Genomic DNA, 23,198 nt, shown 5'->3' on the forward strand with positions numbered 1-23,198 from the left:
GTGTGTGTGTGTGTGTGTGTGTGTGTGTGTGTGTGTGTGTGTGTGTGTGTGTGTGTGTGTGTGTGTAAAATTCATAATTCTCACCAAACATACACGTCTTCTTTCAAAGGAATATTTGGTTAAACAGATTTTTACCTCGACGTTCGGTCTCCATGTGTCTAGAAGTTCTTATTTCCTGCTGCAGGAAGACTCTACATTGTTGATCACAATTTACAATAAACAAGGTCTAATTACAAAGAACATAGTTATGAAAATGTTTGCGATGATAGAGAGAAGAAGATGAAGCTGTAGATAAGGGGAGATGATACAGATATGCTTCTTATTATGTGCTTGTGTAATCGATGTCACTTAAGAAAAAGTGCTGCATGTCGTATTTTTAAAAATTGATTTTCATGCAACTTTGACCTATTTTCAAATTTCTGCTTCCTATTGTGACACATAATATTTTAGTTTTCCTTCTTTCTATATTTTACATTGGTCTGCCGGCTCAGTGGTCAGCGGTGTGGTGTTTGTTGCTGTTTACCAGTGATTCCGGCGCCGTCACGGCGCTTACCCTGAATATTCTCTTGATGGAGTTTCAGTTTCTCAGTTGATGAAGTTTTTCGGTTTGTAGATGTGTAGATGCGACTTTCTTGTTTTGTCTTTTCAGCTTTCGATGGATACTGAGTCTGACGTAGTTCCTTGTATTTATATCCATCTGTTGCTTTTTACTATTGCTCCCTGCTGCGTGACGTCTGTTCCTGTTCCTGGTTCAAACTTCCCTACGATTACTGGTCAGTCCACCCTTTCTCAGACTGTCTGCCTCTCTCCTGCTTAGTGTTTTGTTTGTGTACATGCTTGTCAGTTTCCATTGCAGAAGGCTGTGATCACTCCCTGATTATTATTCTGCCATAAACTGGAATTATTATTAAATGTTCTATAACCAATTATAGAATTTAAGCAATGAAAGGTTAAAACTCCTGCTGTGTAAGAGGACCTGCTGTACAAACACTGAAATCTAATAACCCACTAAGTCATGCAGGACAAGCATGCATGCACAGGGCCTCTCATGTATTATTATATTAACCTTAAACTGGGAAACTTCACCTTTCACCAACATCAATACATGACCTTTACCTTTGCCTTAAGATGTGATATAACTCTTGTTCCTTTGGCAGAAGCTGCAATTCATTTTAATAGTCAACCTTTCCCCAGTTAACCGTTGTGTTATATCCATAAGTTTCCCGCCTTACAGCAGTTAGAGCCAGCGTTGGCAATGGCACAGACAAATGAGATGGCTTAATAAAATGTCTGAGGGCAGCGGAACAGAGCGCAGGTACTTTTTAGTTTAATTTGATGACTCTCTTCGGTTTGAGCGGAGGGTGACATCTGCAGGAGCGCTTCCGCAGAGAGGAGGAGATATGACATTTATTCCAAATGGGTAACCCACAGTAGTATCTTATTCTCGCTGTCGAATTCATTTGTAAGTAATGGTGCTCCCTTTAGTCTTTCAATTATTACATTCATTTGGACCGCAGCCCTCACGGCCTCTACACTGAGATTTACGGTGTGTGTCAGTAGGTTGGATATGATTTCTTCGTGGCACCTGACACTAAAAATGTCACTGTTCTTCAACCATTAACGAAGCTAGAGCTTTGAGTTTCTCGGCAGATGGTGAAGTATGAAAAAATCAGCACGAGTAAGGTCAAATATTTTGGTAACGTGTAAGAGAAAACCTTTCATGTAATTATAGAATATAACCATTTAAATGAAGCACCATTACATTTCTGCTAAACGAAGAGTCAAAAGCAAAAATAAGATGTAAATGAGTATTTACCACCGTTCAAAAATCAATCAAGTCTTTCCCCCGAAACAACAACATCTGTGGTTTTCTGCCGGTCACATGGTCCCTGTACGTCACCTCTGACCCCTCTGTGCCTCAGGGTGGGATACAGCTGGTTATTTTTTGTGGCCTACATTTTCACCTGCCTCATCACAGCTCCGCAGATCAACTTTATCCTTTTTTTTTTTTAATTTTTTTAAAAATATATTTTATTTTTTTCGCAATGGCCTCTAACGGCTTTGCAGACGTCTGTGCTGTAGCTCAGCCTATTGTGCTGAATGTCATCTATAATATTTAGGCCATTTGTTTGGAGGAAGCGATCGATAATTCAATAGTGACATCGATAGGTCTCTCAGCCATCGGGTGGATGGTATTGATTGAGGATGGATGGATGCGGCTTGGCTGGATTTTCTGTGCTGCTTTTTGCGATTTTTGCCGGCGGATCGTTGAGCTTTGTCGAGTATTACTCTGCTTTAGTGAATTCTTCAGCTTCTTTTAATTGAATGTTTCCTCTTATGCTGTGATGGATAATAAAGAGGAGTAACTGCCGTTGGACTGGAGACTTTATTGGTTGTGTTCATTTATATGTCATCCATCATCACTGTCACCCCCAAAGTAAACAAAAAAATAAAAATAAATTCTACTAGACAGCCATCAATCTGCTACTATTTCATAATTTGATATAATTAGACTCGACTATTATTAGATATTTAATATTGTGACATATTTATTACTAGCAGTTGTTAATCTGCAAAGTGTTTAATTTGCCGTATGAGCCAAAAACAAACACGCCCATCTGGCTGCTCTGTACATAAACAGTTTTTTTTATTGTTTTCTTCTTCCTTTGTGTTACCTTACAACACAATGTATTGATCTCGCAATGTAAAAGTTCATAAACAGGAAGCAGGATACAGCCTCTGTGTTTTCTGATCACTTTCTGTGCCGGCAAAATAAATTGCACTGCTCTCAAATATCCCAGTAGTGCAGTTCTACAAAACAATATCTTTCAGGTGGAATAAAAGTTTTCCAAACGGTGTTTATGAGCGCTACGGGCATTGAAATCGTTTATTTTTGTTATTTATTCTTTTACTCCAGATTCACCTAACATAAACAAAATGAAGGTGTTTACCTTAGGGAAGCGTTTTCCTTCATCTAAGTACAAACTCATTCATGTGTCTCTGTCTCTCCAGGCAATATCTCCATCTCTGAGGTTCATTCGGCAAGAAAAAAAAAAACGAGCAGTAGTTTTGTGATAGTACACTCTGATGTCTTTGATCAGCGTGATGGAGCCTGGATTTAACATCCACATCCGAAAACCATGGGGTGTTATGGCTTTTTCAGTCGATACCTATAGAAGCAGTTGATAAACAGCTTCGGGAATGGGGGAAAAATAACCCAGAGTAAGGTGCAGAACTCTGCAGCTGCTGTCGCAACCTGGCTCTTCAGTTCTAATCATAGTTTCTACAGTTTTGTTGATCCTTCTTCACCCATGAGAGAGGATCTCCTCACTTCCTAACCCAGAACTGGTAAAGGGGAAAAAGGTCACGTGACGGCGGACCTTCAGGGCGGGACTGGATTGGCTGTAGTCCTCCTCCCTGTGTGTCTGCGCTCCAGACGGCCCTGTGCTGTTGATGTCATGTACCGCTGCTCTGCTGTCATGCTGTTTGCTGCCAATAGATATTATTGTCAGTTTGCCATCACCTGCTGAGCCTGCAGGTGCTGAAATAACACTGTGGCTCCTATAGAGATGGTTAGAGGGGTGCGCAACACCTGGGTGTGTGCGAGTAGCTGAGGGGTCGTCCGAGGTGAGAGCGGCAGCCTTCAAAGAACAACAGACTCAGTAATTAGCACAGCAGGTTCCCGTACGTGTGGTTAGATGTTTGTGTGTGTGTGTTTGTGTGTGTTTAGATGTTTGTGTGTGTGTGCTTGACTGAATTCTCCCTCACACTCATTTAGTACTTTTTTAAGGTGGTACAGCTTTAACATTTATCATTCAGCAGAAATATAATCAACCAGAATAAGTGAAAAAGTTCCTTTTCGGCCACGAGGGGAAACTGCAGCACATTGTAAACTGAACAGTTTGAGGACACGGATGATTTAATCATTTTTATACATTTAAAGTTTAATTTTTAGGGCCCAAGTTTGAATTTTATAAGAAAGAAAAAAGATATTCTTCAATGGGACGTTGGTAATAAACTCCCAGATAAAGGAAGAATGAGAAACAAGAGCGGTGAGGTAAATGACAGTCATTAGTCTGTCATTAACACTCGCCTCCAATGATTGCTGTCTACATGCTGCTATCTTGGGGGGACGGTTGACTGGCATGTGTTAATGTGTTAATGTGTTGTGTGCATGTGTGTGTGTGTGTTTGTGTGCGCCCGTGTTTGCGCAAGTGCGTGTTTGTGTACCTTTGTTCTGAGAACCAAAATTAGCGTCTCAATTTAGGAAAGGCTCTTGTTCCCGCTGAAAGTGATACTCGTCCCTGCAGATACCACACGTTGTTCCTCTTGTTAAAAAATGAATATTAATATGTCATCTTGTTAGGTCTCAGCCAGATTCTAATGATGCCAAACGAGACAAGATACAGAGGAAACAACACTGTCAAACACGCATTTTTAAAACAATTCTGGGCTAATTGACCTCCCTGCACAGAGAGGACGTCAGAGTGATGCAGGTAGAGAGACACAGAGATAAAATACGTTTATATCTAAAGCGCTAAAGACGACGGAGATGAGTAAGAAAAGAATGAAAGAAAAAGATGCTGAGTGACACGAGGAGGGAGTTGAGGGTGTCGGCAGTGGGAAAGAGATGAGTGAGGAGAGACAGCAGTGAGAGAAAGACAGGAGACTTGGAATGAAGTCAGGACCTGAAGTGTGTCACTTGGTGTTCAGCGTTGGCGTGCGGCTCTGTTGGAGGTCGTAATTGCTGAGATCTTTGGACGTGGCGACGTAGTCAATAAGAAGTGCAGTGGGCAAGAACTGAAAAAAATGAACCTAATTAATCACATGCTTTGTGCGCGTGTTAGCTGCACAAGATTTCTCTTCACCAAGTGACAGCTACGCTAGAGCAAGTAAACACCTTTATTTTCTCAATGAATCAATTAATCATTTGGTTAATGAAGCATCAGCAAACAGTGAAAAAACTGTCACAAGATCCTGGAGCACAAGGTGACGTCATTAGATGTCTAAAAATATTCACTTTACAAGACAAAGAAAAACTGTGAATCCTCACATTTAGGAACCTGGAACCATCAAAGGTTTGATGTTACTTGAAAAGTGACAAAATTTATCAGTTATCAAAGTAGTTGCTAATTAATTTTCTTTCGATTGGCTAATCCTTTAATTGGCTAATGTGTTTTAGGGTGTATTGTCAGGTAACAAGGGTTAAAATTACATTTGAATCTTTTTATTTATATACTTATATTTTAATGAGAGTGATGCTTATTAGTCTAATTTTCAAATGTGATTTTTGAGGTGAGAACGTGTTTTTAAAGAGAGAGAGAGGATGATGGATGGAAAGAGAGAGAGAGGCAGGTGATCAGCAGCACATTATTCTTACTACTGCTTACAATGCAAAAACAAACACACTGAACCTGACACACACACACACACACACACGCACTTGTTTTGTTTTTGCTCTCATTAACTTATTCTCTCATATCTTTTCTCTGACCTTTCTCTCACAATCCCTCCCTCTCCCTGTCTCACCCCCCTCCCCCCTCCTCCCGCCTTCTTTGCCTTTCTCTGGATCAAGGTTCACCTCCGTCATTTGTTCTCATTATCTTGCTCTACTTAAGCAGCTATTATGTTCTCTGAATACAGGCGAGGGATGGAAGAAGCTCGAACTTTAAACTTAGCTGCGATAAATCAGACTTTGATATTCACTCATACTTCGCTGTTGCCGATTGAGCTATAAATAATGTATTTTGACCATTAAAGGTCCCGTAGTTTACACTTTGAAGTGTTGAACCATAAGAAGATATATCTGTGGTTTTAAGAACGAAAAACATCTCAGTTTAGTTTTACATCTCCTCTCTCAGGCTTCTCTCTGGAGCTCTAGTAACAACAGGTCGGTGAGCCAATCAGAAGAGAGGAGGCTCTGATGAATAAATATATAGCAGATTTCAAGTAAACACTCAGAGAAACCAAGTCCTGCAAGTGTTGGACGCTGGGTCCAGGTGGGCGGGGCTTGGGACATGGCTGAGAGCGGTGACTGCTTTGTTGTGACATCACAAAGTTACAGAAGTCCTGACGGCTGGTTTTAAGGCTCAGTTTCTGAATACAGGCTGTGTGCATACTTTAACAGTATTAATATAAAACCTAAACCTGATCTATAATGGAATTTCTCTTTAAACAATATGGGACCTTTAACTTGTAGAAATTTAATGTATGTTCAGTTAACTATTGAAATACTTTATATTCTTTCTGTGTGGTAATATTCTTGTTTTTTTACAATATTTTCTACCAGTTGTCGACACTGGTCTCAGTGTTTTTTAGCTCTATCGGTTGTATTAGGTAATTGTTGGTCAGTCTGATACTGCTTTTTGCTCTCAGTTACACAAGCCTGGCAACGCTGGAGGATGGAAATAGCATGTAACAACGGTCGTGGGCAGGAGAGGAAACCTACACACTTAACATCCGCATCATATTACCACCATACTACTCACATGAAGAGAGAGAACGAAAGAGAGAGAGAGGGAGAAAAAAGAAGACGGAAAGCACAGAAAAATCCCAACAGATGGTCTAAAGGAAGAGTGAGTGAGTGTGTGTGTGTATGTGTGTGTGTGTGTCTTTTGCTGTCCCACAGGCAGGCGTTTATCTGTAACTGCACACAGAGTATTTCCTTGCTACTTTCATTCCCCTGTATCTCGCCATCACCGCCAAAAGACACCTAAGTTGGCAGCTGTTAGTGATCCAGCAGAACTTTATCTGTCCCTGTCCATGCCTTCAGTTCTCTCTCATGCTGCGGTTTATCTCCCTCAGTCCATTTCCAGGAGGTGATGGACTCCTCAATTAACTCATAGTACAATGATAATCTCACCGAAAACCATGGATCTCCCTCTTGTGTGTGTGGGCATGTGTGTGAGCACGGCTTTTGGGCTCGTCACATCAGATGAGTTTGGCGCCTCTTAATGCAAAACAGATTGATGACACATTATTAAAAACTGTGGATTTGCTTCGTGCACAGCGGCGAGTTTGTACAGACCGGATCCTCCATCAAGATGCCGAATGATGAACTGAGGACGTAACTGACCCAAATGTGTGTGTGTGTACTAACGATATAGGGTTCCTAATAATTTTGTCAGCGCTGGTTGCCACAGCAACAGGGCAGAGCTTGTCTAAAGGAATCCTATGGCAGTTGTGCGCTGGCCATCTGTGAGAGAAAAAGAGTAGAGATAGAGAAGTCAGAGATTTGAGGAGGTGGAAAGTTGAGTTTTATATGACTTCAACTTTATCATTTATTTAATTCCAGTAGACCTTCTTGCGGATCTGTTACTGTTAGGAAAAGCCAGTGGGACGGTTGGAGACCTGGGAGCAGGGCGGCTCTATTAGAGGAGGAACTCACCATCTCTATGGCTGCGGGCATGTAGCTGATCTCTGACCTCTGGTCCTCCAAAAATGGTGAAATGGTGTACTCTTCTGTGGAGCGCTGTATCTAACTATAAACTGAGGAATCTCTGTCTTTCTGATTTGACTTTTCTCAACAACTGCTCATCCGATTGACTTAAAACTAGAAAGAAGAAGAAGAAGAAGAAGTTAAGACAGACGGAAGGCGTCCACGTAACCAACATCATTGATTACAACAGCGGCGCAGCGGCGCAAAGATCGCTGCGCCTGCTCAAAGCGCGCAAGCTGCAGCTGCAAAACCTGCACAGGATCATCAGAAGTGTGGCAGTATTTTAGACGGAGACCCAAGCGCTGCAAAATGAGAAAAACGAGCATGTTTTAGTACTGATATGGATAAATGAAGCCAAAACTTCCCATAAAGCCAGAGGGGGAATGATAAAACGATAAAAGCACTTCACAGCCAACTGACAACTGACTGCAGTCTGACGAGATAAGATGAAGTTCATTTTTACACCACGGTTTATAGTAAGAATAAACATCGTGTGGTGCATGTAAAACACAGACACTGGCTTGTGTGTCCTGTGTGTGTTTATGAGGTAGTTAAGTGTCAAACAGCTTTAAAACGTAGAAGTTCCAGTTTCTTTTTGATATTTTATTTGAAACTTTTTCAACTTGCACAGACGGGATTATACCACGATTTACCCAAAGCGAACCCTCACCTATTTGTATTCATTCACGTCTTTCCATTTGTACATGTTTTCAACAATACTGCCTCTTTGCATTTGCCTTCAGCCTGAGCCCTGCCATGGTTCCAGACCTCTGAATCACCACCCACACCTCTGACTTGTTCAGTGATTCAAACAGATCTGGTGTTCTGGCCATAGATGGGTGTTTCTGCCAGTTGGAGAAACACTTGAATAATCAGATTTTAGTGAGGACGTCATCTTCCTACATAGCTAGCAAACTACCTAGCAACATTTATGTAAAATAGCAACAGGAAAATGGCGACAAGTTCAGTCTGTAACAAATAAAAACTCTTAAATCAACATATTTCTCTGACCAATGTGAAAATCACCGGTTTCAGAGCTTCAAGAAAATGCAAAATAGTGTAATAGTGTCATACCCATCGCCTGCATCCGGTGAGTCAGACTTCTTATTGCGTAATCCATAACCTCTTTGGCGAAGGTAATAACCCTCCCTCCCAACAGGATGGCTGTAATGAACTGTCTGATCATTTTTATCAGGCCCGCTGTTCTTTTAGTTTGCCCTGAGATTGTGGTACCAATGTTTTTCCTCGCTTTTCCGCTGGAAACTGACTGTAGGTCATCGTGGACAGGTGTAGGGGATCACACATTCAAATATAAGAACCAACACTGAACAATGTACGGAGGCGCCGCAGACCTACAGCAGGGGGCTCGTCGCACCTCACAGTCTGCATTAGTCAGACCAACTGAAGCTGCCAGTCGTTTGAGCGATGTTCTCATTTGTTGATGCTAATTGTACTGATGTTGCAGAGTTAATGTGTTAATGATTCATGGTTTAAAAGCTTTATATCACACCTCCACCCAAACATCAGCGTCAGTCTGATTAAGGGTGAAGACAAAAAGTCGGAGATGACTGAACGCAGCAGAGCTGATGAGCGATGAGAGATTCATGGAACAAGTAATAGCTTCTGTTGTTACCATCATCCTGACAATTATCCACATAACCTTTATCCTCCATGTGTCTTCATCTTAGTTTCTGAGGGTGTGTGCACTTGTGTGTGTGTGTGTGTGTGTGTGGTGTGTTTGCGTGTTTGTGTGTGTGTGTTTGTGTGCACTCCTCCGACCTGACAGCTTAGGGAAAAGAGGAGCTGACATGAGATGCTGTGAAGCATTACCGTGTGATATCCCATGACATTTACACACATACACACACACACACACACATACATACACACCATCACCCCCACACACACAAACCATCCTCCCTTTATCCAGTCAGCTGTACTGGATCGAAGAACCCCTGATGGAAAATTCCAGGAAAGAGGAAGAAGGTCTGCCAGCTCCTCTGAACATTACACAGTGATGGAGGAGTGGGTAGAGGGAGGGATGGGGAGAGAGAGAGAGAGAGCGGGCAACTGAAAGATAGATGGCAAAGTGAGAACGGGTTGACGGGAGAGAAATGTGTAAAGTAAGAAGAAAAGAACAAAGAAAGAGTGAAGCAGTAAATGTTGTTGGGATAAGTGCTTGTGCCATATGTCAAATGTGCTGAGCTCTAAATGACACTTTCAGGCAACAAGCTTTGGCTTTTAGAACAAAGTAAACAAACCTTCAAGGTAAAGTTTTTTTTGCTCAGTAAGCAATTTGGTCACATCACCTTTTTTTTTTTGCTACACAGAGAAAAACAGATTCTGTCTGAACTTCTTCTTTTTTTTTTTATAATTTGGTTTAAAGGAATAGTTCAACATTTTAGGAAGTACTGCGCACTTTCTTTCAGTGAATAACATGAGAAGATCTATCTCAGTGTCTTGTTAAGTGTGTGAAGTAGTAGTGATTAGCCTAGCTTAGCATGAAGTTGAGACCCAGAGGGAAATGGGGAGCATGGCTTCGCCTAAAGTGAAAGTCTGAAGCTGTCTTTGTTACACAGTCTCTCCCTCTGTCTCACTCTATCTCTCTTGTTTAACATGTACATGTGGAAATGACAGTTAGTGATTTTAGTGGGCGCTACATGTTGGACCTGGTGTATTTTGTACTGTTTTGCACAGGTTTTTGTTTCGGTCTCTTAAAGAGGGGCCGGTTTTATTCACCAAAGGATAATCGCAGCACATCTCCTAAAATCACAAATTCATCACCTGTCTCACCTGCTCCCACATCACCACAATTGGAGGCACTGAAGTTCGAAGTTTTGTTTATCGCTCTAATGGCTGGTCATAATCATAATTTCTAAATGCTTATGTCACAAACAAGGCTCTGTAGAAATATTTAGGCGGGCAGTGATTCCTCAAGACATGATGGGGTCTCACTGAAGGACACCAAAGCAGAAAGCCAAAATAACCCCCCCCCCCATCGCCTTCTCTCCCTGTCTCCCTTCTCTCTCTCTCTCTCTCTCTCTCTCCATCCTCTGTGACTATTCACTTCATTTGATAGTCGATCGGTTGCCATGGAAACCGGAGGTCGTTTGCCTCCTGTGTGTCTCTTTGGAAACAATAAAAACAAGAGAGGGGAAGGCAGGAGAGAGGGAGAGAGGGAGAGAAGGCAGAGAGACACGGAGAAAGGGCTGGAAAGAGTGACACCACGCAGTGAGGTATTAAGAATTCATTTAGCCCCCGCTGCCGCACATTTTCAACCTCGCAGCTCTTTCCAGCTCTGTCACGCTGATGCTTTCACCGCACCAAGATCTTGTGAGTAATGGTTTCATCTGGACCCTTAAAAATCTGCGGTTTGTGTCCGGGCAGCTCCGTGATGTGACTGAATCTGCTCCCGGAGATTCGGATCAAACTTTTGTTTCACCTTTAGTCTGCTGAAATGAGTTCATTTAATCAAGCAGTCAATCATTTAGGAGATTTATTAGTAAAAGAAAATGCCTCCAATTTTCGGTATATTACTCTAAGTTGAATGTCCTGGGGATTCGGGCTGTTGGTAAACAAAACCCTCAAGGGAATATTTTGGCTCTCAGAGCTTGTGATGAACATCTTTCTCAGTTAATCAGAGAAAATAATTTCGAGATAAATCAGTCATGAAAATAATCAATGATAATGATTCACCGCAGCTCTAAAACATTTTGCACATAGACCAGTCAACAACAAATTTTCATTTTAGCAATAATATGTAACTTTTCCACCTTAAAATATCAAACAATTGTTTTGATTGATAGAGCAGGATGTTAGTTTGATGACATATAGTACAAATAATTGTGTTATACTGTATATCACCTATGTAAAGCCTTTAACGCCTACCTTACTCTCAGATTTACATTAAAATTGATTTTAGTGGCGGCCAAAAAAAATCTCTTTTAGAAGCTTTTCTCTCTGCCAAAGCCCGAAGGTCTATCAGAGAGAAACCTCTTAAGTGCTGTACTTTATGACACGAATGCTCGAAATCATCAGAAGGTCGTGTCAGTCAAACTGTACCTCCAACTAGTTTAATGCGGTGGCCTACATTGAAATACTGTAGGTGTTTCCAGCAGCTTGCCGTAGTGAGTGACAGCTGCTGGATGAATGTGAAGCGGAGAAACAGCACCCTACTTTGCATTCACTCCCTGGTAAAACAAAAAGAAAGTTAAAAAAAATTCCAGAGGTGAAACATTTCCATCAAAGAATTTTTGAGTCAATCTTCTCGTCTCTAATCGAACTCTGTGCTTTGAATTCCACCTGCTCTTCCATCCAGTAGCGGTGTTGATGTGTGGTGTGTGTATCTGTGTGAGGGAGAAGAGTTAAAAAAAAAAAAAAAAAAAGATACAGAGCCTCCTCCAAGGCACCTACACTAATTGACTCATTTTTCAGAAGTGGAGAGAGACAGACAGACACTTGCACATTGTTAAAGGCAGCTCATGTATAGTCAGTGAGCATGAGAAGCCAAACTGGAGAGCCGGGCACTCTGGTAACTGGCGGAGGCTGTTTTTAAATAACGCATTTGGCAGTGGAAATAACCTCGAGATAATCCTTATAGCATTAGCCCAAGGGCTGTCATCATTACTTAGACTTGGGAAATAAGAAAGCGCTGACCTGCAGTTTTATCCAGCTCATGCTATTGACATATAAGTGTGTATCTGCCAGAAGGGGCTGCGCTTTTTTAGGGTGGTTTGTTCACGGGCGGCGCCTGGAGGGCCTCACCACGAGCTCAGTGACACCTGCGGTGGATATCTCTGTCCTCATTAGGAGGCGAGAGCTACAGAAAACAGCTGAAGTTGCAAAAGTGTGCATGTGTGTGATAGCCTGCAGTCCGCCTGCCAGAGGAGCAGTGACAACATGTGAACAGCATGGCTGCTGTTGTTTTCATAATGTGTGTGTGTGTGTGTGTGTGTGTGTGTGTGTGTGTGTGTGTGTGTGTGTGTGTGTGTGTCTCACAGGCTATTTTTTGGGAACTAAAGACCAGTTATTTGGGCAGAACCTCATCTGAAAGGGGACAAAAGCCATGTCCCCAGTTGGTTAGGGTGAACCAAGTAGTGGTTATGGTTACGGTAAATCCCCAGGAAATGAATGTAAGTCTATGTATTCTCCCCAAAAGTGAGCTATGACAATGTTTTTTTTTTTTTTTTTGTGTCATCATGGCAAAATGTTGTCCTGGAGACACCTACTGTAGCGGGAAATTACACAGGCAGAGGCAGAGGACTTCAGCAGGTGTCTGTCTGTGGACAGACTTTGTCACCACGGTAGCGTTACAACTGTGCAAGAGACAAACACAAAACTACAGGTACTTACAAACGTGTAGGTGAGGTCCAAATGAAGGTTTGAAGTTTGATGTTTGTTTGTTTGTTTGTTTGTTTGTTGTCCAGCCCACGAGGACTGAGTAGTCATATATATGTAATATAATGACCACTGAACACATCAGCATGTTGACAGGTGTCGCAGCTGGAGTCACAAGATTGTCTCACATAATTCAATTTAGTACAAATAAGTGTAAAATTTAACACATTACTTAACACATCGACAAGCAAAGCTTGTGTAATTTAAAGTAGGCGTATATAAGTGGCAGAGCTGTGTATATTTATAATTTGGCTGTTTGATAAATATATTTTATCTTATTTTAGGACGATGTCACGCTGTTACAGCCAGAGCTGGAGGCATTATGTTTGTCCGTCTGTCCCGTTCTTGTGAATACAATATCGCAATTGCGCCTCTAGGGAACTTCTTCATATTTGGCACAAATATCCATTTGGAGTCATGGATGAACTGATGAGATTTTGGTGGTCAAAGGTCAAAGGTCAAGGTCGCAGTCATCTCACAAAACATGGTTTTAGCCTCTTGAATGTGATTGCTCGAGACCAACTTGAGGGAATTTCTTTAGCTTTGACACCGGCATTCCCTTGGACTCAAAGGACGCAGCGATGAACTGATTAGATTCAAAGGTCAAAAGTCAACTTCACTGTGACATCATAATGTTCTGCAAAAACACCTCTGGACATTGATTCAGCGATGTAACTCAGGAAGAGGAGATGGTGACCATATTTCCTGCAACTTAGCCGGTTGGCGTAGGCAAACAACCACGAGGCGGTGATTCTTATTTCTTTTTAATCTGCTGCTTTTTGATGCTGTATGTTGTTACTGCAAACACTTCTTGACAAATTCAGCTTAATGTCTCACTGGTTTTTTACCTGTAGTAAAAGTCTGAGATGTGTTGTGTTTTAATAGGCAGATCTTGGCAGCCGGTATAACAGTATAACCCAATTAAAAATTTATCTTACTGTGTATTAATCACCACGTGTGATGTCGGTCTGGCAGTAGAATCTGTGAGGTCTCACCAACAAGTATTAGATGACAAATCTTGCCTCTTAACCTTGTTTCGCATGTCTACTTCACAGCTGTTAGCCTGTTGGGACATCAATATTAAACATGGCTCCCTGCTGTGCTGAATATTTATCTTTAAATGATCCCCATCAGCTGACACACATCGATTTAATGTTTGATTTAATGAGAGACTTAATGCGCACAACTGAGGGTGTGTGTGTGAGTGAGCGTGAGCGTGTGAATGTGTGTGTGAGTGTGTGGGCGAGTTGCGAGCGTTTTATGTTTTTGAGCATTTTGGTTGCACGTGCAAATCTGCTTATGTGTGTGTTGATGAGGGGGTGTTTGGTTGCATGTGTGCGAGGCTCTGTCTGTGTGTGTGTGTGTGTGTGTGTGTGTGTGTGTGTGTGTGTTTATGTGTATGCATGTGTTTTGCCCACACACAGCCTATCTTTATCCATGCTGTGATATCTACAGTCGTCCATCTCTTTGTAGGAAGGTTCAGGCAGGGCCAAGAGAAACATGTTGAAGAATTTAATCCTGTCTGTTCAAACCTGCAGTGTAGCAAAGGAAAGAACAGGTTCACCATTTTTTTTTTTTTTTTTTTTCTTGCTGGAGCGGCTGCCGACCTGCGGGCTCTGTGATGTAGGCTGCTGCAGGAGCTTTTCAGCAATCCTGGACTGCATCGCCTCGGGGAGAGACTGGACGTCCTGGGCTATTACAACACATCCTCCTTCACACGCTTGTTAGCCAAGGAGTGTGCTCACCCCCTGAACACATAGGAAATACATATTGAATCCCTCTGTCACGTTCTGCTGCTTTGTTTCTGTCCGTTTTCTCTGGCGCTCGGCTCTGGTTTTACATGTTCTGATCGCTCCGTTAACCTCTCCTCAAAACGAGTGCTGCTCACGCCACGGTGCTCTCCAAACATTCGGCATCGGCACAGATATTGTCTAACATTTGCTCCGCAGCATTTAGAGAAGTGAACTTTCCCCATAGGAACCGCTGAACCAGCAGGGCGTCGGTGCGTTGCTTTAGTTCACACTGACAGTAGATGGTAGAATTGAATTGTGTTAAATTCACTTATGTTAGAGATCATTTAGCTTTATAATTGTGGATGTTTATGTGAATGTCCAGTGAGTAATACAGTGAAATGAGAAAACTGTACACATCGTAAATATCACACACTGTATTTTTCATTGCTGCTGCTAACATTACGTTCTCTGTTATAACTGCTCTTGAGGCCTGCACGTTAACAGAAACATTTAGCCATTAGCAGTTTCAGAGAAATCATGGCTGGCCTTTAAAGTCAAAGCTGTACTCTGGAAAACTATGACATTTTGTGACTGAATTGGACCCTACAGGTTTCAACCTTTCGTTCACTCTAGTTCTGGTAGAATTGCTGCACTTCTAATGCAGTTATACTGGCTTTGAAGGTCTTTGATGAACTTTTGAAAACACTGTGTTTGAAATGTTAGTGTGTTGGTAAAGAACAGGCCTGTAGGAGTGATGGGATTCTGCACAGTGTGTGAAACTGCAGACTTCACAATCAAAACATAACATTTACTATCATACTACAGTATAACTTGCTCATTAATGTCATTTAATACTCACTTATTGGGATGATTACACTGTTTTAATAAATAAATAAAGAAAAAAAAAAGAATTACATTCTGCATTAGCTTTTACTTCTTATACTGTCATGATTTTATTTTGAAGGCTCAACCAAAACCAATTCACAAGACTAATTTCAGGAAATTGCAGCCAGCACAATACGTCTGAACTCAAATCAGTCTGTAAACATGTGATCAGTTCAGATTGGGCTCAAAATGTGATTTTTTTGTTTGTTTGTGAGTTTTCAGTTTCCATTAAGATTCCATGCAGCTCGTCATTCGTAGGAAGCAGAGTGTTGAACGTTGATCCTCAACTTCTTACATGATGATTGTCTTGATGATTTCTGGCATTAGAGCAGCACTAAAGTTTGTTTTAAAGACTTTGTTTTCTTTCATTTGAACCAGTTCCATCACAGTGTTATTAATTTAGGCACAGACTCAGTAATTTAATGTCATTTATTGCTGATATTCAACAGTTGTGTTGAAAGTATGTCCCCCGTGAAAACTCACTTCTTCTTTATTCTGAAGATTGGATCTGTCGCTCTGTCAGCTGTTTTCCTTAACCAGCTGTGTTTCCACATGGTTTGAACGTGTCAGTATGATGGTGATCCTGTTGAACTGCGTCACCCTGGGGATGTACCAGCCCTGTGAGAACATCGACTGCTCCTCGGACCGATGCCAAATTCTACAGGTACACACACACACACACACACACACAACACACGTTTGTAATAATGATTTTGCCATTATTGCTGCTCCAGTTTTGAGCAACCCCCCATTAAATCTCTGAGCGTTTAAATCTGTGCATATCTGAAAATTCACTTGTAATTTTTCCTGATACAATCATTTTCTATTTTTGTAGTTTGCACAGTTTTGTGCTGGTGTTTTTAGCTTTGCCAGGGACGTCCAGGAACGGTTAAGTTGTTGTTCTTTTTCACCAACCTTCAACCGCCGTGGCCGAAACATGAAGCCAACACAGAAGTGCAAAAAAAACTGCAGTTCCTTGAGCGACCACTTGAGGCTGGCTCCAGCAGCGAGTTCACCCCATAGACTCCCACGTAAAAATGCCCAGCAGAGATAAACATGTTTACAGACAGGTTTTGGTGTGTATAACTAATTAACCCCTTCGCTGCAACTCACCTGTTTAAGTTTTATTAAGGCTTAAAGTTCTGCATAATTGAGGGCGTGCCACTTTGAGTGACAGGTGGGTGAGCGTATTTCCAGCATGGACCAAAGTCTCGGCTCCACACACGCCCCACCTCTTTGATTAGCCGGGAGTTAGGCGGAGTCAGGTGCTGCCAAGATGGTAACGGCGGAGCAGCCCACTCTGAGCTTCAAAACAGCTCCTCAGAATCCTATGAGTGACATCTTCAAAACTTTGGCCACTTATAGCAAATCTACGTTTTGCACCCATCCACTCCACCCAATGATTGCCTTATTGGTTTATTTGATCAGTCAATTTATCCAGCTACCTTGTTATTGATATTTACACTCACACCACCCTCTGTTCAATATTTACATTTATTTCACGACCTCAACTTTTAATTTGAACTTCTTTACGATGAGCATTAGAAGCTTGTAGTGTGGCTGAAGACCTTTGTCTTTCTCTTCTCTGACGCACTTGGTAACTATTTCTAAAAGTACGTACTTACACAGGATCATGTATATTTGATTAGAGGCTCTACATTCATACTGCAGAAAATCACTCACACACCAACAAACATGCGTCAACAAATCTGCACACGTGCACACTTGTTCTCAGCCATACATATTTTATATCTAACCTATATAAGACCGAACTTACGTACGAGAGCTGTACATGTAAAGGAACAGGCGCAAACCTCGTGCTACATTCATACACATATTCCTAGAAGCAGAGAGCGAAGAGTGCGCTTCTAGGAAGTGTGCACATATATCCACTTATTCCTACATGCTTGTGTTGACATTACGACTGTTCACTCTCTTCCTCTCTGTGTTTCGTCCTCTCAACCCCCCACCCCCTCGCGCTCCCTCTCCCATGCTGGGTCCTGTAACTCCTGGCGGTGACTCACTGCTAGCATGTGGTCTTTATGGTGCAGCGAGCATGACTTTCACACGTACGGCACCTCAGCAGCTTTTCCTCGTCATCTGGCAAGACGCAAGAATTCCTTCTTGCTTCTGTCAAAGGTGGCCTGAGTGGGTGTAACATCTGTGCGCGAGCGTGTGCACGTATGTCTTCAGTCTGTCGGTTGTTGAATCACCCCGGTGTCTTGTTTTTCACATGCTCACATGAACACACACACACACACACACACACACACACACACACACACACACACACGCACACACAAGGCACCACACTCATCATACAACAGCCAACACACACGGTGGATTGATTCACGCTCCCTGGGGGAGGTGGCTGGTGAGTTGGACCTAATAGAATTTCTCCTCCAAGTATCTATAGACCCTATTCAATATCAGCATGGATTTAGTGGGCCACAGCGCCACGGTCAATACACTCCTCTTAGAAAATCCGTTGTTCAATGCCGTGATTTCAATGGTGCCTCACCAGCACAATCTATAAGCTCTAACAAATGTAGACTTACAGACCTCTGGAAACATACTTAGTTATTTGGTTAGCTACTATATGCTGGTGGATGGGTGAGTGGTTAAAGTCTGGGAAGATGGTTCGGATGATAACTAAAGTCTAGTTTGTTCTGTTGGAGTCAGAGGCAACTGCAGTTATAGTCTGGAGGACGCCTCACAACTCATCCTGGAGGGTTCATCAACGCCTCTTGGATGTGCGACCAAACAGCAATTTCATTTGCATTTGACTGCCTTCCAGCTATCTAATGACCCGGAATGAGAGAATCCTCATAGACATCACAGGTTGTTGTGCGAGGACGGCAGTGTTTCCATCTTACCGAATAGGAAATGTAAGAGAATCAATAATAAGCCCCCAGACAGAGAAAGTGCAGGCAAATATCATCCATCATCACAAATTACAAGTACAAATGCAGAACATGCTTGAGCTCGGACACAAGCTGAGACACTCGCGTCCTGCAGAGTCTTTTATAATAGCAACACTCTTTGATCTGATCACTTCCTGAGCTGAGCTAAAGGCGTGAAACTTTGGAGCCTTCAGGCCTAAATGATTTTCACCATCAAAAATTGAATAGTTTTCACTTATATAATAATGATTTGCTATTTGTATAGACAGATTTGAAACATAGTGGTGGAGTTATGTAACGTAGGAAGGTGATACTGATGTTGGAGAGTTAAAAAAAGTCTCGTATATTGATCAAGATTTTTTTTTTTTTTTTTACAGATAAACACATAACCCACAATCCAACCTTGCAGGATTTGTGTTTCCCTAAAATCTGCTATATTTCTAATTTACCACTCCGAAGAGTCAGCCAATCAGAAGAGAGACTCAGAGCCTTCTCTCTTCTGATTGGCCAAAAAAATCTAGTGACTGATCGAACTCGAGTGCCAAACAAGAAAAAGAGAGTAAGATGGGTCACGGAAGTATAGTGATAAAGAGGTGCAAAAGAAAACAAGACACAGGTAGACAGGCAGGAAAAATCAAAATGGAGTGATAGGTGTGAGACTGACAGCTGATGAAATGTCAGAGAAGGAAAGTTTTTGACATTTGTCTTCATCTCCCTTGGGTCCGTGAACTTTACACAAGGTAGCACCTCGTCCATCTTTCTGGTTTGACAAAGGTCAAGGCTTCCACCTTTGACCATTTCCTCCACATTAGTAGGCCGGTCTGGCTTCTCTACACACCTCCAGGACTGCTGAGTAGGCAGTTTTTTTTTTTGTTTCTTCACCAGCGAGCCGGTAACAAATCAAAGCTCCACATCAGTTCTTCAGCTGCAGATCGTGTTGCCTACAGTACTTCCCTCTGAAAATCAAATTACAGGCAACGCCAAGCGCGTCAGTTCATCTCTAATCCCCCTGTATACACAGAAAAGAACAGCAGCTAATCTAGGCTTTTTGCTCACAACAGCAATAACACGCATTAGCAAGCTGAGATCTTTGATTTATTTGGATTTTTTTTCTTTCTTCTTTTAATTAGATGCTTGATTAAAGCTGGGAGTGAGGTGGGGGTGGGGGTGGGTTGTGGCGTGGGGCTTATCTCTGATTACTGCTCAAACAAATTATTTTCCATTACCCCACTGTTTAGGGCAAACTGTTCAAATGGGGAGAGGGGGGGGGGAAGGAGAGAAACAGTTTTAATAGAGAGAAAGGAGGTCAGGAGGGAGAGACGGAGATATGAAATTGTCAGGGAGAAAGAAGATGAAATGGTTGTAGGAAGAGAGTCTGGAGTAAAAGATCAGCAGGGAGGCGAAGCCACAACAGAAGAGGAGGAAAGAGGAAGTTACTGAAACCTTTCATGGCTCCGTTTCCATTTTATATGTACCCTGGTGCAGGGGATGATCCCACTTTACCTCCACTACAACCTGAATTTGTGTCACACTCCAGGGTGACCCCCCCCACACACACACACACACACCTCATCCTCCTCCTTTATGGGTTCATCCCTGGAAACTGCACCTGAATCTCGCTCGCCCTGACAGTCTTGGGCTGCAACTCACGATTATTTTCAGTTAATTTGCGGATTATTTTCTCAATTTATTGATCAACTGTTTAGTCGGTAAAATGTGAGAAAACAGTGAAATATCTGCATGATAATTTTCCACAGCCTGAGATGGCTTCTTCATTTTGCACGTTTAAGACGGAAGATATTCAGTTTACTGTCACATAAGACGAACAGAAGTATAAAATGGTCATTGAGGAGGCTGGAAACAATTAATGTTTGTAAGTTTTGCTTGAAAAATGATCAATCAATTACAAAAAAATGTTGTAGTAATAGTCGCTAATCATTCAGCATTCTCTTTTGAATTTCAACCCTGTGTATTTCTGTGTATCTCGACATCATTGCAAACCCCAATGATCTTTGAGGCTTAAATAAATGAATGAGTTAAAAAATTTTAAAAAAGCATAAAGTTGGAAAGGATGCTGGGTAGTGAGAGGATGAAATGCAAGTGAGATTGGACTTCAGTAGTTCCCATGGATTTGACCAAAAGATCTTGACCCTATTATCCATGTCATTATTTATCTAATTGGTTCTGAGTGGAATCACATTTGCAATTTGTCTGCAATATCAAGCATCGCTATATAGAATCATTAAATGCATTAATACGCCTATATTTTAAGCATTTGTTTAAATGAATATTTGTGTTGTATATGTAAAATGTGGCCGACCTGTAGGTCTGTACCTGAAGCGGACTCTCTGTCTGTCAAGTCTGCAGGAAGTGCACTCGAGGCCTTTTTAAACAAGATAAATTATGGATTAACACAGCTCTAGGCTTTCCAGATGTCACAGGTTTGAGCCCTTAAAGTCAGGGGGGGAAAGTCCAGATGTTTGGATTCAGCCACTGTGATATTGGAGAAATCCTGAGGTGATCTAGTGCGCACATCTTGTCATTCGCCCAGAATACCCATTTCATAAAGATGAGTCATGCAGACATAATATCTCCCTGTTACCACTTTATGTTGTTGACAGCAGGCAGGACGGACCCACGGATGCCATCAGCATGTTGGTACAGATTCACAGCACCAGGTGGTGTTTTTCCACTTGCTGCTGAAGCCCGGTCATTAACCCATTCATTTCAAGGTGTTCACGATTTCTGTTAAAAAAGGAAGGAAACTCAAATATCTGTTGGCAGGAATTCATTTTTGAAATCATGGAGTGATTACATAATATTACATAAAGTTAGGGTTAGGGGATGAAATATTATTTAACAAGAAATAAAAAAAGTAAAGATTACAGAATAGTCAGAATTATCCAACACATGACCTCGGGTTGGTTTTAGCCCATCCCGTCTCATTATTTCTGACTCCAGCCACAATAGCGATGACAAGCTCTGCCAGTTTGCTTTGTGACACGTTGTCTCTGTCCCTCCTGATGTCTGTCTGTCAGGCCTTTGACGCGTTCATCTACATCTTCTTCGCTCTGGAGATGGTCATAAAGATGGTCGCCTTGGGAATCTTCGGCCGCCGCTGTTACCTCGGGGACACGTGGAACCGGCTGGATTTCTTCATCGTCATGGCAGGGTGAGGACCTCTCGTTCCATATATGCTCCCTTCTTCTTTTTCTTTTTTTTCCCTTCCTTTTCAGAGTGACTCCTCAGTGAGAGGTTTTGTTCCGAACACGTTTTTGCAAAAACTGAGTGATTGACGGCACCAAATGAAAACAGTTCATAGGGCAAATTAAAGCATAATGGGTAAAATTACGCTTCCTCTTTAATCCTAAATGTAGGATTCCTTCCCAGAAATGTGTTTTCCTAGATATTAATTCTGTAAGTGGGAGCTGCAGCTTCCACGTACAGCACAGCACATCTGAATTAAATGAAAGTTCAGATGTTTAATTATGATTTATCATGGGACTATTTGAAGGCCAGGCTCCAAATCCCTTTTTTTCCGGCTCCACCTTCTTTTGTCCTCCCGACACTTCGTGATCCATTGTGCCACCATGCGTGGCCAATCATGTCGGTGTTAAATATGTAACACGACTTTAAATATTAACATGTTGATAGTCACCGGCTTTCACCTGGGACACAGCTGACAATAACCCAATAATGTGGTTCGGCTGAACTAATCACTTCCATAATTTAATGAATCGGCTGAAATTACCCGCCCATGAATTTTGCACAGGGTCAGACTGTTACTGCTGACTTAATGAACATGAGGCAAAACCTCTGAAATAAAATCACTTCAACTGCTTCTTTATGAGAAAGAACAGCACACGGGGGAATATTCTTTAAATCAACTCTTCAAATTCTAGTGAGTCAGACAAATATCCACGTCTTGTGTGTAAAATAAATAATCAGTTTTCAGTTGAACCACTGGATTAAAAGAGCTGAACACTGTTCCCAGCTCTAACCTGTGTCAGTTTTTTTTTTGAAGCGATGTGATATCCGCTTTGTGATGTCGTGCATCCCTGTCATCCTTTTTGCTTACACCTTCCCGCTCTCTATATCTTACCATCTTGCTCAGAGCACCTGTCGCGCCACCTGTTGCAGTCTGTTTTGATGGCAGTGCATTGCTCTCCCTGTTTTCACTTCTCTTTGAACGTCTTCTTTCACTCTCTTGATGCTCTGCTAGCAGGAGTTTTTTTTTTTTAATCATTTGAAGTGAAATTTCTCAGCATTTCAAAGGATGCAAATGTCTGTTTGTAAGTCACACTGTGTGATTTTATTTTTATAACTTCTGTCAAAACATATTATTGCCGCTGTCATACATGCAGTTCAGTTCATTTTGTCTGGACCAAGGAAAAAACATACTGTTGCCTTTTATTTCCAGCGTGTTTCGTGTTCACACTGGACATTAAGTTGCATTAAGTTAGGCAGAATTTAAACATTATGTTGCATTAAGTTAAACATAAGTTGAACATTAAGTTACAGTAAACAAACTTGACAGATAACTCATTCATTTGACAGTTTTGGTGACTGCCATCCTGCTAACCTGATGCACCAGATGGTTTGTCACACGCAACCGTCTGGGGAGGCTTCGTTTTAACAGTTTGGAAAAGACACTTTCAAGAAAAATACACGGCAGGTGATTGGATGAACCATCTGTTTATCTCTGTCTACTGGCTAACTTCAGCCAATCAGATTCTGCACCCTTCCTAACCAGGAAAGAGCGGAATCAGCTTTTCCAGAGTGAAAAGCTCTAGCTCTTCTTTCAGTGAAGAAATTCTCTACAGTTCTGATGTAACTGATGCT

General features: G+C 41.8%; 1 protein-coding gene across 1 annotated transcript in view; it reads left to right on the forward strand.

Annotated features, from left to right (window-relative positions):
• LOC111235868 (voltage-dependent T-type calcium channel subunit alpha-1I-like) overlaps nt 1–23,198 on the forward strand; it is a 177,885-nt gene that overhangs the window by 12,345 nt on the left and 142,342 nt on the right. Inside the window, exons 2-3 of the mRNA XM_022764438.1 lie at nt 16,006–16,117; nt 21,395–21,528. Of these exons, the coding sequence (XP_022620159.1) occupies nt 16,006–16,117; nt 21,395–21,528 (246 nt within the window). The remainder of the gene's footprint in view (nt 1–16,005; nt 16,118–21,394; nt 21,529–23,198) is intronic.

Source organism: Seriola dumerili, unplaced genomic scaffold (assembly GCF_002260705.1).
Source record: "Seriola dumerili isolate Sdu_G_001 unplaced genomic scaffold, Sdu_1.0 BDQW01000538.1, whole genome shotgun sequence".
NCBI classification, from domain to species: Eukaryota; Metazoa; Chordata; class Actinopteri; order Carangiformes; family Carangidae; genus Seriola; species Seriola dumerili.